This window comes from Pogonomyrmex barbatus, unplaced genomic scaffold, assembly GCF_055798465.1.
Source record: "Pogonomyrmex barbatus isolate J1 unplaced genomic scaffold, ASM5579846v1 scaffold7, whole genome shotgun sequence".
Classification (NCBI taxonomy): domain Eukaryota; kingdom Metazoa; phylum Arthropoda; class Insecta; order Hymenoptera; family Formicidae; genus Pogonomyrmex; species Pogonomyrmex barbatus.
In genome coordinates, this window is record NW_028297171.1 from 3,878,257 (window position 1) to 3,893,314 (window position 15,058).

General features: G+C 41.0%; 1 protein-coding gene across 10 annotated transcripts in view; it reads left to right on the plus strand.

The window, feature by feature from the left end:
- The first annotated feature begins 3,554 nt into the window (after positions 1–3,554).
- Dscam2 (Down syndrome cell adhesion molecule 2) overlaps positions 3,555–15,058 on the plus strand; it is a 91,818-nt gene continuing 80,314 nt past the window's right edge. For 5 of the 10 annotated variants that reach the window (XM_011640084.3, XM_011640087.3, XM_089083410.1 and 2 more), the window contains exon 1: positions 3,555–3,854. In XM_011640084.3, the coding sequence (XP_011638386.2) occupies positions 3,827–3,854 (28 nt within the window). In that variant the 5' untranslated portion in view covers positions 3,555–3,826. The remainder of the gene's footprint in view (positions 3,855–15,058) is intronic. The other 5 variants (XR_016140951.1, XR_016140952.1, XR_016140953.1 and 2 more) reach the window with 1 other exon arrangement.

The following is a 15,058-nucleotide window of genomic DNA, read 5'->3' on the forward strand; positions in this document are numbered from 1 at the left end:
GTGTTAAACGCTCGCCCTGGCAGCGAAACAAATCCCCCGAAGTGAATGGGCCCGAATAAATAGCTGCACGGGCGAACGAGCTGTCAAAGTGTAAATGCCGAATAAATCGCGTCTCTTATTAAATATAAAAATATTATTTTTATCATACGGTTATATTAAAAAGTGAACAAAATCGAGCACAACTCAATATCCAAATAACTCTATATCCAAATTAAAAATATTCTGCAATGTATAATATTAAGATTTAATGGCTGATGTAATAAACTGCTACTAAAATTGCTAATGGCATATTTATGATAATATAAGTTACTAATGGCAATGAACGATTGATGAATAACGATTGAATAATGACGATGAGCGATGGGATAATTCATAATTATAAATAAAAAACACGATTTAAAACGAGGAAATTATTTGTAATAAACGTTTTATTAATATCGATCCTGTGAGCTACTTTTATTTTACGCGTCATTCCTGTACCAATTATCAATGGTCCATGTAAGCATTAGCCGTTAATTCTTCTCCTCTTTCTCCATCTCCAATTTACTCGCTTATACCTTCACGACGTATCTTTTATGATTTAAATCTGCATTGCAAGCACCCCATCGTTTAACCCCTATCGTATGAAAACTTTTGGCCGCCTCACCCTATATTACCCTCCCGGCCGTGTCCTTTCGCGTTCGCCGGAGCTTTATTGCGTACGACGTTACGACCATCGACAATGACAGCCTCCTATTACGCGGGCGTTTCGTACACGACAGCAGATAAGTACTTGCACCAGTTGATGATCAACACAACGCGAGACACGTAGCGAAAAGTCCTCCGAAGCGTAAAACGCATAGTCGGATAATTAAGCATCGCGATCGATCGCGCGAGCCTCCCCTCCCGAGGCGAAGAGGCTGGTACGAGGCAAGGTAAAATCTTGGGAAGAGATATCGAGATATCCTTTTTAACTTTCGCACAGTGAGAGAACACGATGCGACACGACGTCAAAGAGATTTGGCCTGAAATAAATCAAAGAAAAAAGCTGCGAACGTGAGGAAAAATATAATTATAAAGATAGAGCACACGAATGGTTAATAGCGGGCCGGAGTAAAGCGTAGTAAAAATTCATTTGCATATTAGAAGGAAGATATGAAAAATATAAAGAGCGTGAAAAATGTTCTTGACGTTTCCCAAGCGCCAGCGAGAGGCCATACGCGCGCGCGCGCGCGCGCGCGCGCGACCTCAGGAAAAAAACCCGGGGAAAGAAATTAAATATATACACCTCGTAATAAATTACACGGAAAGAGATAGACGGCTAATTAATTAAAGTGGCGATTCGCAGACGCGCACCGTTGCGCGAGGCGCGGCTTGCGTTTGTTTCGGTGCGGGCGGCAGGAAATATAACGCACTGCAGTGTCGAGAAATACATAGGCCCCGCGGTTTCGCGGATAATTTATGCACGTGCGCAGGTATTATACGCGTGGAGTAATGCCGCCGAGGGTTTCGCGCGTGCTTCACGGCCACGGAATGCAAACGCTACTCTCTTTCGTCCCTTTGTGACACCTGCGTCTCATCCCTCTACTGTCACCGAGCATCCTTCCCCGTACATAGATTCATCATGACAAATGCAACGGCGGCAACTAAAGAACGACCATTTGTAGACCTGAGATTTCTCCAGTCTAAGTATTTAATTGTTCCTTGAGAGAATTCAATTATGTCGATTATTCGGTGGAGATATAAACGACGATGCGAGGGTCGATTCAGAGACAAGTAAGGAAATTATTTATTGAAATTTAAATAAAGACTCTCGCTTGTTACATTCAAGTTTCAATTTAAAGCTTGAGCTTGTAAGCTATATGTTGTAATAAATTTATATACGGAGAGAAATAGTTTTGCTGGATAGAAATCTGAAAAATAATTTTGTTATAAAAATAATGATAATATAATGTAAAATGTTCAAATTAACCGTTCGCTGGTGCTAGAATATAAAAAAATTTTGCAGTATTTTCATCATAATTTTAAACATTCTATATAATAATGGCCTAATAAAATTAATTTTTAGATCTATATTTGGCCAACTTTTTAGATCCTAATAAAATTGTTTTGTATATATATATATATATATATATATATATATATAATAAATTGATTGTTTTAAGATTTAATAACACGTGTTCAATTTAACACGTAATAACGTGGTAATTGTATTATTAAAATATTTTATTTGCTATTTTTATTTTTCATTAATTTAAAAAAAAGATTTTAAAAATAAATATTCACGTCTATAGAAAATAAATATATTTTAACTTTTCACCTTTCACATTAATTTTGACCTATCTAGATTAGTAATAGAACTAAATATTTAATAAAGTATTTAATAAAGCTATTTAATAAAGTAAGCAAATATCTAGTACACTACAAATAGATCAGTCATAGTTGGAGAAAATGACAGCTAATCAGAGATAACGGACAGTTGTAATTGCTGTCGACGTAACAGGTCTCGAGGGCTATCTGCAACAAGAAAATTATCATACTTCTTAGTAACGTTCTTTACACTACACCAGCGAACGGTTAAATCCCGTATAATATTGGAGAAAGTTAGTTCTCTTCACAATGAACTCCATGTCTATCTGAGTACCTTCCGTTCTTTGTAACATCTGTACCTTTATCTATCTATATCTATTAACCCCCTCAACGGAAATCAGCCTGCGGGAATGGGTGGGTCTCGCGGAAAGGAAGTTATAATGTAGAATTATCATGTAGATAGAAGGAAATCTAATAAATCGTAGCTAATAAATTCTCTTTACCGTCATCGTTGCATGTTCTCTTCCAAGTAGATCATAATCTAGAAAGTACGAATTAATCAAAGATAACCGTTCTAGTGCACGATATTTAAATACTACTGACTTAGCCGTTCCTAGCTATTTACGGCAATAAAAAAAAATGATGCACCGCTTTTTAGCATTTAATATTTCCTAAGCACCACCGCCGGTAAATGGCTAAATCACGTCTGCTATTTGAGAGCGCTATCTCATCGTGCGTGTGCGAGAGTGCGTCCTCTCCTCCCTCCGTCCTGGCACCTGTACCACCAACTATCCTAACCACCCCCCCCCCCCGCCCAACACCCCCTCGGCGGAAGCCAGCGCTCGCGCGCGAGAGAGACTCCGCAAAGAGGGGTAACCACCCCGCGCCCGACGGAGGGAAGCGGTGAGGATGGAGGAGGGGGGGCAGGAGAAAGGGTGGCACGCATGCGCCCCGGCACTCGCGGGGGATTACCCGGCGCGATCAGTCGTGGCCGGCGGTGCCGGAGGCCAAAGACTCTCATCGCGAGGGTAGTAGACGCGCGTCGCATTTTCCGCCGGACCTCTTCCGCTCTCGGGTGTACTTATCTGTGCCCTCCTCACCCTCCCTCACGTCCTCCGCTGTCCTCCGGAGCGCCGTCGTCGCCCCCGTCGCAATCCGCCGCGCGATATCTAAACCGCCGGCTTTTAGATCGGCCGCGCGCCGCGTATGCACCGCGTGCACTCGCAGCAGCATCGCCGTCGACACCGCGAGGACACGTCGCTGCTCGTTCTCGTCGTCGGTCACCATCGCCACCGGGTCCCTGCGCCGCGCGTCGTACACGTCGCCGACGACGCCGACGACGCCGACGCCGACGACGACGACGACGAGAACAACGACGACGACGGCGGCGGCAACGATCCAGCAACGACCCGACGGCATCGCGGCTGATCGCGAGGATCAGGGTGACACAAAAAAACACGGACGTGCGTCATCGTTCCTCTCTGAGAACTAGACGCCGGGCTCGGTCGAGCGTGCGATTCGACCACACGATCGAAGGATGCTGGCCCGCTGCCTAATTTTCGCAGGTAAATCCTCCCCTAACGTCTCTCTTTTATTCTAAGTCTTCCGTTGCGAATCGATTCTTGTAAAAAGCGAAAAAATAGAGACGGAGCGAGTGGAATAAACATTGTATCTCGTAAAAAGGATCTATTAGATTGATATTCGCACATAGCTAATTCATATTAAGCTTAGATTATTATAGATCTTTTGATCTAAATTTTTCTTTTACATTAAAATTACATTACATTACATTAAAATTTTATTTATAGAATATTATATAATTAGGAAATGAAAATTCAGTTAACTGAAAATGATATTTCCGATGTGACAAACAGTCAGAGGGAAGAGTGAATTTAAATGACATTCAAACTCCGACTTCTTCATCTACGGAATGTTGAATTATATTATGTGCATGCTGATTCAGGGATTTTACCCTTCTCACGATAACGGCGAGGAGCTCCTCTGCCTCGTTATACCTCATCGAAATTGCGCATTGATATCGCACGATAGCTCGGTCGTTACATCCCGGCGATATCTCCACTGTATTTCAATTACATTTTCATTCGTTTCGAAAACGCGCGTTTTTTTTTTAGGGGATCGGTGCTTATTTACGAATAAATAAATATTTTATGACGGAATTTCGCAGAGGGTGGAAACGCGCTTCCCCGCCGTCGTCGCGACAAGATGTTGCGCCACTTTATTAAAAAAAGAACTCCCCAGTAGCTCATATCTCGTATCCCGTAAACGTCGGAGTTCCGCGTTTAGTGTGAACCAAATTTCCATTTTGGCTTTACGATCCACCGTACACGTGACTCTCGAATAATGCGTATCGTAAATTTTGTATATGGCGTTTCGGACTTGAACGCGACTTCGGAATTGTCCCGTCGCGAATGCAATAATAAAACTTTAAATTACTTACTTTTTACGAACGAAAGATCGACGCTCGAACGTCACGTCAATTACGTCAGTTATATATATAAAATCTCACTGTTTTAGTCTCCTCGCGTTTCGCGAGGCATTATTGGCCGCTGTACGTAGAATAAAGTGCCCTAGATGCGGGCAGGCTGCGTTATAAAAAAACATACCTATTTGCAGCATTGATATCGCAACTCGTTGCGACGTCGCGGCGTGTAATTGAAGCGATCGAAGTGCGAAATTTGTTCATGCGAAAGTTTCGCGTCGCGTCGCGGAACATCCGCGCTATCGCGACGCCGGTTACCGCACGTCCATACTATTTTCCCGTGGAAACAATTTCAGCGCAGCCGTCCAACTTCCTGCGCGTGTAAACGCGCGTATGACACGACGTGTGCCGCGCGTGTTCTCCCGCGTGTCTATAGCACCGCGCCGAGCGGTGGTGTGCCTCGAAAAGTTTCGCTGGAAACGAGATAGAAACAGGGGCGCGCGCGAGCGCTTACACGAACGCTTACGGAAATCTAATGTGCGAGGCTGTTTAACAAGTCCGTGCAACGGTCGTAACCTATAACGTGAAGAAACCTATAACGAATTTCGACAACGAGCGCAATGAACGCGATTTCGAACGAAATTTTTAAATAATAGCGTTCAATTGTATAAATTTGCGAAATTTAGATAAAGAGAAGATGTCAGAAAAAGTAAAGAAGTAATGCCACATTTGACAACACATTTCCTAAATAAATTCTTTTTTTTTTTTTTTTTTTTTGTAAATCCGCTTCTCTGTATCTCTACATTTCCTGAATCTCGGCATCTGGAATGAGGTACAAAAGAATCGCAGCGCATGTCTTTTCATAAAGCTAATGAACCACGGATGAACCAAACAAGTAAGAAAAATGTAATGATAATAATAATAATAATAATAATAATAAATATAATATTTAATTGTAAATCTAAGAAAAAGCTCTGTTTTTAAGTACAGTCACTTGATTCTCTCATTTGCTTGAAAACATCGATACTCGAAAACAACAAAATGCACAAATAATTTCTCAATATCCATTTATTATTATTTATATGTTGTTTATACATTGAAATCCGTGTATTATCGTAAAATGATATTGCCGTAAAATTAAACTTTGCCTTACTTAATAGCACAGTACAGAAAAGAGAAGCATATTTTGCAGCCAAAATTATTCGTGCCGTAATATCGATCATTAAATTATCTCGTTCGGCGGTGGTACTCAGAATTATTTAGGTCGAGCGAAAAATCACACCGTCATGAGAGCGTATAAAAAGCTCCGATCCCATCTATCTCGCTTAAGGACGTTAATTAATTGCAAAAGTCAACTGTACTGTTCGTCTCCTTAATAACTCCCTTAATGATACGTAAAGACGATAAACTCGAAACGTAGCGTACAAGGAAGAACTATCAATTACGAGCTTCTCGACGTCTCCCTGCTGTACGTTTGTCTGGCAGCGAATGCAATCATCTTCCAGACAGCCTCGAGAGAAAAGAAGAGGGGTCGATAACGATTGCAACGCACCTTAAGATTCCTCTCGTTAACGTTCCTACTTTTTTCCGCGTCCGCGCAGGAAGCTTTCTACAGTTTCCTGAAGGAGCTCGTCGTTGTAGTCATCGTCGTCGTCGTCGTCGTCGTCGCCATCGCCGTCGTTGCCGCCGCCGCCGCCGTCGCCGCCGCCGCCGCCGCCGTCACTGCTTTACCCCCTCGTTCCGCACTAATTGCGGACAATCCCGGACTTGAAATCTCTCGAATCCGGGAAAGCCTTTAATCTCGACTGCCGTGCCTTAACGATGTCGCCCGTGTTTCGTAGAATGACGTTCTGAAATTTAAGCGCTCAGGCGGGCGGAAGAGCCACCCTTAATAAGGCTCCTCTCCCACGCTTCCGTCAGATAAAATTTCCTCCCTTCCTTTATCCATCTCGCTCTTGCTCCTCTCGCGCACTCGGATCGAAATACGTTAGTAGTGTTAATGACATTTTGTGATGATTAAATAAACCTTTAAATCACAATCAGTCGTCTAACAGGAACAGAAACTTCGTGCGAAATTAGAGAGAAGTAAATGAGCCGGTTGAATAACTTCGCGCTATCTATGTTTCTATGTGACAACGCGTGCAACAACGCATCATCTAATTTTGTAATAAAAGGCTCGATAATTGCAGCAAATACCTTAAAAGACTCCGAGGACTGCATTTAAGAACTACCTAAAATAAAATTGCAAAGTTATACGTTTGAATCAACATCAATTTTTTCATAATTTTTAAAACGTAATCAGATAATAATATTCTTTTAATAACCAACTAAAAAAATGAAAAGTTTATTCATCAAAAATTGAAAAAGACAGTCCTTGTTATGAAAATTTTTAATTAATGTTTATCTTCAATAAATTTAAATCCTATTATTATTTCTTTGCTTTTCTATTTTAGATTATTAATTTAGACCCGATCGGTTAATCAAATAGCGAGTCATATAATAATAACCATTCTCTAATCAATTATAATTTTAGTTCTTCAAAAAGTGCGATACTATTAACTATTAATGGCAATGCAGCTCCAGCATTTCGAAATTCACGCAGGCTATTCCTGCCTCTTTAACTACGCTTTTAACATCGTACGGTAGATCGTACTTTTCGGCCAGTGCAATAAACGCACGATATTCGCTTCCGAGGTGGCGTATTCAAAGCACGGTCGTTGCAACGCGCGGACAGACATACGTGCTGGATGATGAAACCTGCTAATTATTTCTCACTCGGAAACACCGGAAAGGCATGCCTGCGACAGCGCGCGGATTTTCCGCTGCACCGCTGTCCAATCTGAAGCTGATATTTTTCCACATTCGTTTTTAGACGCTCCCATTAATCCTTTGCGCTCCGTAAAATTGTTTTAAAAAATGTAACTTATTTTTAAAATGCAGAATGACGTAACAATACATGAAAAAGTGTATATTCTCTCGCTGTCCATTATGTCTAGCGTATTCGATTCGATAAACATACGTGGTGATTAACGATTATTTATTACTGCCGTGAAAGATAAATTTATAATAGTTTCTTGATCATATTTTTATGTCAAGCAAATTATTTTGCCTGCACTTGGCCGGGATAAAATTGTCTCTCGATGGTGAAAGAATTAACAAGATCCATTACGCTAGAAATTAGATATTTATATCAATGTTCCACTTCACTATCGCGTGTGCGGAAACTGACGTACGTGAAAACTTTATTCGAACTTTGATTTCGCTCGTCGCGCGGTGACAAAAATGACCATCGAAATCCGAGCCGGCTTTATCGATCGGCGAGAGCGAATCGAGCCCGCGGCCAAAAGAGATGCGAGACTTTTTCGCCGGCACGTTCTCCGATTAGGTGGATAATACGGGTCGACGTGACGGGCCTACGCATCCCCGATGAGCCTCGAATCCCGGCACCGGCTTGAATAATTTATTCGTTATGAATATAAACTCGAGGAAACTGATTCGTATCGCCGTGAGACCGGCGCCGCACGAGTCTAGGTTGAAGCAGGATGAAGAACGAAGGGAAGAGAGAGGACTACGTTAACTATGAGCCCTTCAGTTTCTCTACGACCTACGATGTTCGTCCCGTACGTGTGCAGCTTCTCTCCCATGTTTTCTTTCTCACCCATTCCCCTTGTCCCTCCCCCTCCCCTCTCTCTCTCTCTCTTTACCTTTCATACTTCTCAACATCTACCTCCGTTTTCAAAGGTGAGGATCGAGCAGAGCTTTCAATCTCACGGCTGCCGCTTACGTTCTACGATCTCGTACGCGTTATTGGAATGCCAGAAGCGCGAAGAAGGGCTTTAGTGACCGATATAGATGATACACATACGTGATGGATGTATACGTTCCATTTGTAATCTGCTGATCACACGCATCCTGAATAGGGATGTTTTCAGAATTGAATAGAACACAAATACACGCAATTTTTTTCCCCAACACTTTTCAAGCGATATTAATTAATATTTCTTCAAGTATTTATCTTACACCGTTATATGATTATAATCGAGCAAAAATATCTTCGATACTTAGTATATATGTATAAATTAATTAGTAATTTTCGATTTCGAGCATTTGAAATAACTCACTTAATTGTTTATAGGAATTATCAAAAAATGTAATAACTGAAAATAATAAAATAATAATAGCATTAATTCATAATATCATTTAATTTGCATTAAACGGCGAAAAGTGATGAATGATGTATCAAGAGAAAGAAAATAGGGATTTACTTAGCGGCGTGAATGTTGGAAACAGCGTGTTCGGTCCGAATTACCGCGAGTTAGTGAAAAAGCGATTAAGATACGTCACGCCGCATAGTCCGGCGCGAGAATTCAACGCTGGCCGTTTCTTAGCTCCAAAGTTTTACGCGAGCATTTACAATTGAAATTACTTCGCCGTTGCCGGTGGATTATTTCAGGCTGTGCCTGCGAACTATAGTCGGTATTCTTACTCGTCTTCTTTCCCGCGAGAGATTCGCTTTGAGAGGATTTTGTCCCCAATCATAATGAAATCGCTGTCTCCCTCCACCCCCACCCTGTCTCTCACTGATTTCTTTCCCTTGTACGACACGACGCCACCATCGGTTTCCTTTATTACCCAACCCCCGCCGTTCTTCTCCTCCGCCTGATCATTTGCTCGATGACACTCGCAAACTCAGAGGAGAGCTCTAAGCTTGGAAATAATCCCTGATGGTGGTCGACAACGCAAATTTAATAACTCGTCTTTCAACGTGCTCGATCCTTCGCGAATAAACGCTCGCAGATCACTCCGAGAGCGCCAGAGAGGAAAACCAGTCCGGCGATTGTAACTTGTAGAACAAAATTCTTGAAAGTGATCAGCCGCGGCTTTTCACGATCAAACTTTTGAGATCACGTTCGGATATCCTCGCGATGCACTTAAACACTCGCAACAAACTTGCGGCAATTTAGAATCGATGGACAGGTACAAGCTTTCGCTCGATTTGCTCCTGCAGCGCGATCGTAACGAACTTCTTCATTAATTAAGTATTTTTAAAAAATAATTACCACTTTTAAATTAAATATAAAATATATTTTTAATATATATTTTAAATTAAAAATTAAATATTTTATATATTTTTTTCAATAAATAAATTACTGTTTTTTAAATTAATATTTTATGAACTTTTATATCGAGTTATATTTATATAAAAATTTATATAAAAATTAAATTATAAATTTATATAAAAAAGTAAAAGTGCAACTTGTCTGACTGTGCTTGACTTTAACGTTTCATTACCCACTTGCGGAGAGAGATCAAAATGCTCACAGCGTGTACAATAATTCCCACATACAATATTAAAAATCAAAGTCATTAAAAATTTCTGCGTAAATACAAGCTCATCCTGCAATTCAAATTTCTATAAAATCTCGAAAATCAATTCGTGCCCGAGTTGGATCGGGCAGCAAACAAAGAAGCGATGGTTTTTCATATCGCGCAAACAAAAACGGACGGGTCGAGTTTTGAATTTATATGCTGCGATTTATATGCGATCGTAAATTAAGGCTCGCGTTGCACGAGTGATTTTACGCGGCCGGAAACACCCTGGCACAACCTTTGACACCATCAGAAAATTCATCGGACCGGACTTCTTCCCCTTCTCGACGAATTCATCGATCGAGCCCATTTTAAACCCTTCGCGTCTTTAAACGCGCGCGCCAGTTGGCATTACGAGTGGACCGACCGTTTACCTTCGTTCATCGAGATTACTTTTCATCGGCACTCTCGACACGACAAAAGACGCATAACAGGCACCTCTTGCGTGCTCCACTCTCAGTGGTGCATTTCCCAATAGACCCACGCGTGCAATTTAGGCACACAAAAGAAGAAACAAAAGAAGAAATAAAGACGTTGTTGAAAATTTATAAAACGATGACGAGTCCACTGTTCTTGTAAAACAATTATGTCCTCCAAGTCGTATATTTTTTCGAAATGTCTATCGTCGCAAATTGTAAAATTACAAAAAAAATTAACGAAACGTAAAGTTTTTAATAAAGGATGGATTATGCTTGTATGCTCAACGTGCGTATCCGTATTTCGCGTCGAAACTGAAAACGAACTGATTTGAACCTCGATCTCAATCACGAGTCAACGAAATTTTCCACGATCATACGCGAGTACGGCCGTAGTTAAGATGTAACGCCCATAACGCGGGCAAATTTGCATGGCAATGAATCCATTATACTCAGTAACAGCATCGTTCGACCGTGATATCGGAGTTGCAAGAAAAGCACGCGGATACGCGTGCGGAATTAAAAGCACCCGCGCAGGAATGCTATAAACGTACTCGAAAGCTCTGTCATTAGCTGTCTTTACGACGAACGTATTGCTGAAGCGATTCTGAAGTACTGGCATAACTCGCGATGCAAATTTATATAAAACATGCAATTTATGTATAAAAAAGAAATTGTTGCTGACACAATACTATCTAATATCTAATCCCGTAATATCTAATCCCCTTTCATTCGTTGTAGAACTGCAGTGTCACTGATGACTCGCAAACGGTATAGCGATATAGACTTAATGTGTATTCTCGCTTATTTAGCGACTCTCTTCAGCGGCGAAATTAGCTCACATGCACGTCGAGTGTTACGCCGTTAACTGCTGAATTATTCCGGGATAAACGTGTTTACATACGTTTAGTTGTACGGCATGCGCTAACGCCGTAGGGGTATTTTAATCGCGTCCGTGAATGGACGTGTCATCTATCCGCGTTTAATCGAGGATTGAAAATGCCGGCAGCCGATCGGCTTATTGCCGGATAAATAATTATACCGATGAGACATAAAGATATTAAAAAGGTCGTAGATCGTAGTTTCTATCATGTTTCATTAGGAATAGTGGCTCAAAATCAGAAGAGAATAGATAATTTGTCTTTCAATTTTTTGTAAGATTTCTAATTAAATTTTAATTTTTTTAATAACTTTAAAATCGTAAAAAACTCCATAATAAAAAAAAGAAATGTAAAATTCGGTTTACAATATGGCACAGTAACAAATCTTGAAACCAACTTTATTATTTTAAATATTTGAAGTCAAACAACTAATTATTAGTAAAAAAGAGAGAAAGAGAGAGAAGAAACAGTGAGAGGATGATTAAGTGGCATTATTAAGATCTCGACGGAGTTACGAGGGAAATTGATGTTAGAAGTTATCGATTCTCCCTCCGGGAAACTGATTAGAGCGATTTTCCTACGGCGAAATTGAAATTCGCGGTGCTTTAATGTCATTTAGAGAAACTCGCAGGCGTCTAGAATGGTGGTGAAAGAGGATCCTTTAAGGATCCTATTATCCATGGAAATAACGTTCGAGTGTTGTGTACCGAGATCCTGTACACCGCTCCTTTCAACTTAAGAATAGGTGTAAATTAAATTAGGCAGCCCTCGCACATATGTACATAATAATTACGAAATATTCGTTTGAAAATTGCAACAACCGAGTTTTCCATACGCGCTTTATAATATTTATAATATCACTACAAACTGAATGCGAATGATAGTGAAACAAAGTCGCGGTCGTGATGTAAACGTGTATTCTGTATAATCCATTATATCTCAAAAGTAAATATGTCTTCGGGATTAGACTGGAATTTATCCTCTCGTATGTTCTGGTATGTATGCAATATCATACGCTGAGAAATAATAAATTAAATTGAGAACCGTTAATGAAGTGAGTATTTCATCAACGCTACGTAAATTATTCTTTTTGCATCATGATATTTATTCGTTAATCTCATGGAAAAATATCTATTATTTTTACGAAAATAAAAGTTTACTCGCGTTTACAAATACCGTGTTGGTGATATCTGCCCGACATCTTTTTATCATTGAATAAGGAAACTATTAACGCAATTAAAATTGTATAGAATAAAATTCTAGAATAGAAAAAACTAGTTGTTACGTTTTTTTTCTATCCTAGTGCGGTGTCTATCTATCTCGTAACATCAATACTTTGGAAATTGATGCCATTTCGCTATTCACAGCGAATCAAAGCAAAGATTCCTATTTTTACAAAGGTTCGGGTCTTCGAAATTATAACTAATTGCTTTTTGTGAAATAAAATCGGTGCCACGGCTAACGGTACCAATCAAACGGTATCAATCAAACGGTACCACGACTACACGATATCAATCTCTGTGTACAAATGCAGTGACATTGAAAACTAATATTGTCACATCGTTACAATGCTCGACGTTACGTGAGAATGGGTCCTTATCGCGATTCACACGTACTACATTATCGGTGATGGGGATAAATCAGTCTATCACTCCTCTCGCATGTCCTCCTTTGACAGTCTCAGGAAGAAGCTGGAGAAGGAGCAGCGAGGAAGACGGAGCCGGCACGAGTCGCTCGATATCCATTAACCCCCTCCCGCCCCCCTCCTACCTTTATCTCTCATTTTCTCTCTCTTTCTTTCTCTCTTCTTTTGGAAGGAGAAGAACCGAGATACGGAGGTTATTCCTCGTTCATCGAAGAGGCACGAGTTTTATGCGCTTCAAACGACGCGAGCTTCGCGTTCCTGAGCTATTTCAGAGTCATGATTGTAAAGTGAAAAATGACCTATATAGGTACGAGGAAATTGCATTCTTTTCTTGTTTATAGAAAAAATATTTTAATAATTCTTATATCTTCTTTAATAAAGATGATCACATGATTTACAAATATAACTATTAACAACGATATAGCGATACCTACATAACAAAAAGGCATTTTTTGAAACGTCTCTTATAATTAAAATTAATTATATGTTATAAATTTATTGCTTTTATACAAATAGAGTTATGTATGTTGTTGCGAATAAACTGCCATTTTTACTTGACATCTGTACTTCGAAACGAAGAGATCCGATAAAGCCATTTCGAAGTCGACCAGCGAGTGGAACCTTGTCAAAAATCAGTTCGAAGATCTCGAGATTTTTTTTCTATCGTGATGAGAGACGACGACACCTAACCGCTTATCCTCTATCTCTGAGTCTTTCTTCTTACCCTCCTCGCTCCTTGCTTGCCTCAGCGAACTTCGCCTCCGTCATTTAATATTCATACCGCTGCTACCGAGAACGGCATACTACGCCCACGGCCACGGCGTTCTCAGAGCCAGGCTTGAAAAATGGACGACGCTTTTGATAAAATACGAAAAACAGTTTCTCTCCGCTCTCCCTCCACGGATCCTCTTCCCCACGTCCCCGCGTCCTCCTCCTCCGCCAGTCCTCCTTCTCCCTTCCTCGCCCTCCGTCTATGTCACTTCAGCGACTCTTTGAGTCGCGCGCACTCACCTCGAAATCGCAAATTGGACGAAACGCGACGCTGCAACGATATATCGCTCCCGGTATCTGAGCTCCGGCATGCTTCTCTCTCGTCCGTTGAATCTTTCATTACAGAACTCGCTGGGAACTGCCGCGCGCGCGGCCACTACCCACGGGATTGCTAAAACTGGAGAGCACCCCTCGCCGTCGCTCTGTCATTATTTCATCCATTAACGACGTATAACGCGAATTCACTCGAGTCCTCTACAAGACTCTTCCATTTGATGACACTATCTTCTTAGTTCCCTCAAGAATACAAGCCCCTTAATTCCCAAGTAAGAAACTTTATCAGTTGGTTTTTTTCGAGCGAGGAAAAAAGCGTATGCATTGGGAAAAAAGATATTGAAAATCATCGTGACTCGAGTAATAACAAATTATTTTCAAACTCGGTTAATTATTGATACATGTTGGAAAATGAAGAGAGAGAGAGAGAGAGAGAGAGAGAGGGAGGCAGACAGAATTTCCTATTCATTCACTCGTTTTATAGAAAATTAAAAGGTGTAAACTAAAAAAAATATTAAAAAAAATATACGTATATTAAACTAATAAATTTTAATAATTGTTTATTACAACTCATTCGAGAGACTCCGCACACGTCCGAAACTACGTTACGCCGACAAACAATATGCAGTTCGTACGTGTACATTTCACGTTTTAGATTTTAAACAGGACTCGCATGTACCGTTTATGGGACAGACGGTATCGCGTGCATGCCATGCATCGCTGCAACTGCAGGTAATTCAACGTCCATCGCGGGGGCGGTACCGCGCGGCACATTCGCCCTTTTCCCATCTCCCTCTGTCTTTCGCCCTTGCATCCCCCGCCCCTGCAGCTGCACGGAGATGCATCCTGCTACAAGAGAGCCAGAGAGAGAGTGTATAACGAGTCCGAGAGCTCGTCCGACTCTCGGGTCGATGGTTCATGGTTTCGCCTTGCCCTCTCGAACGGCCCACCCCTTTCCTGTCACTCTGTCCCT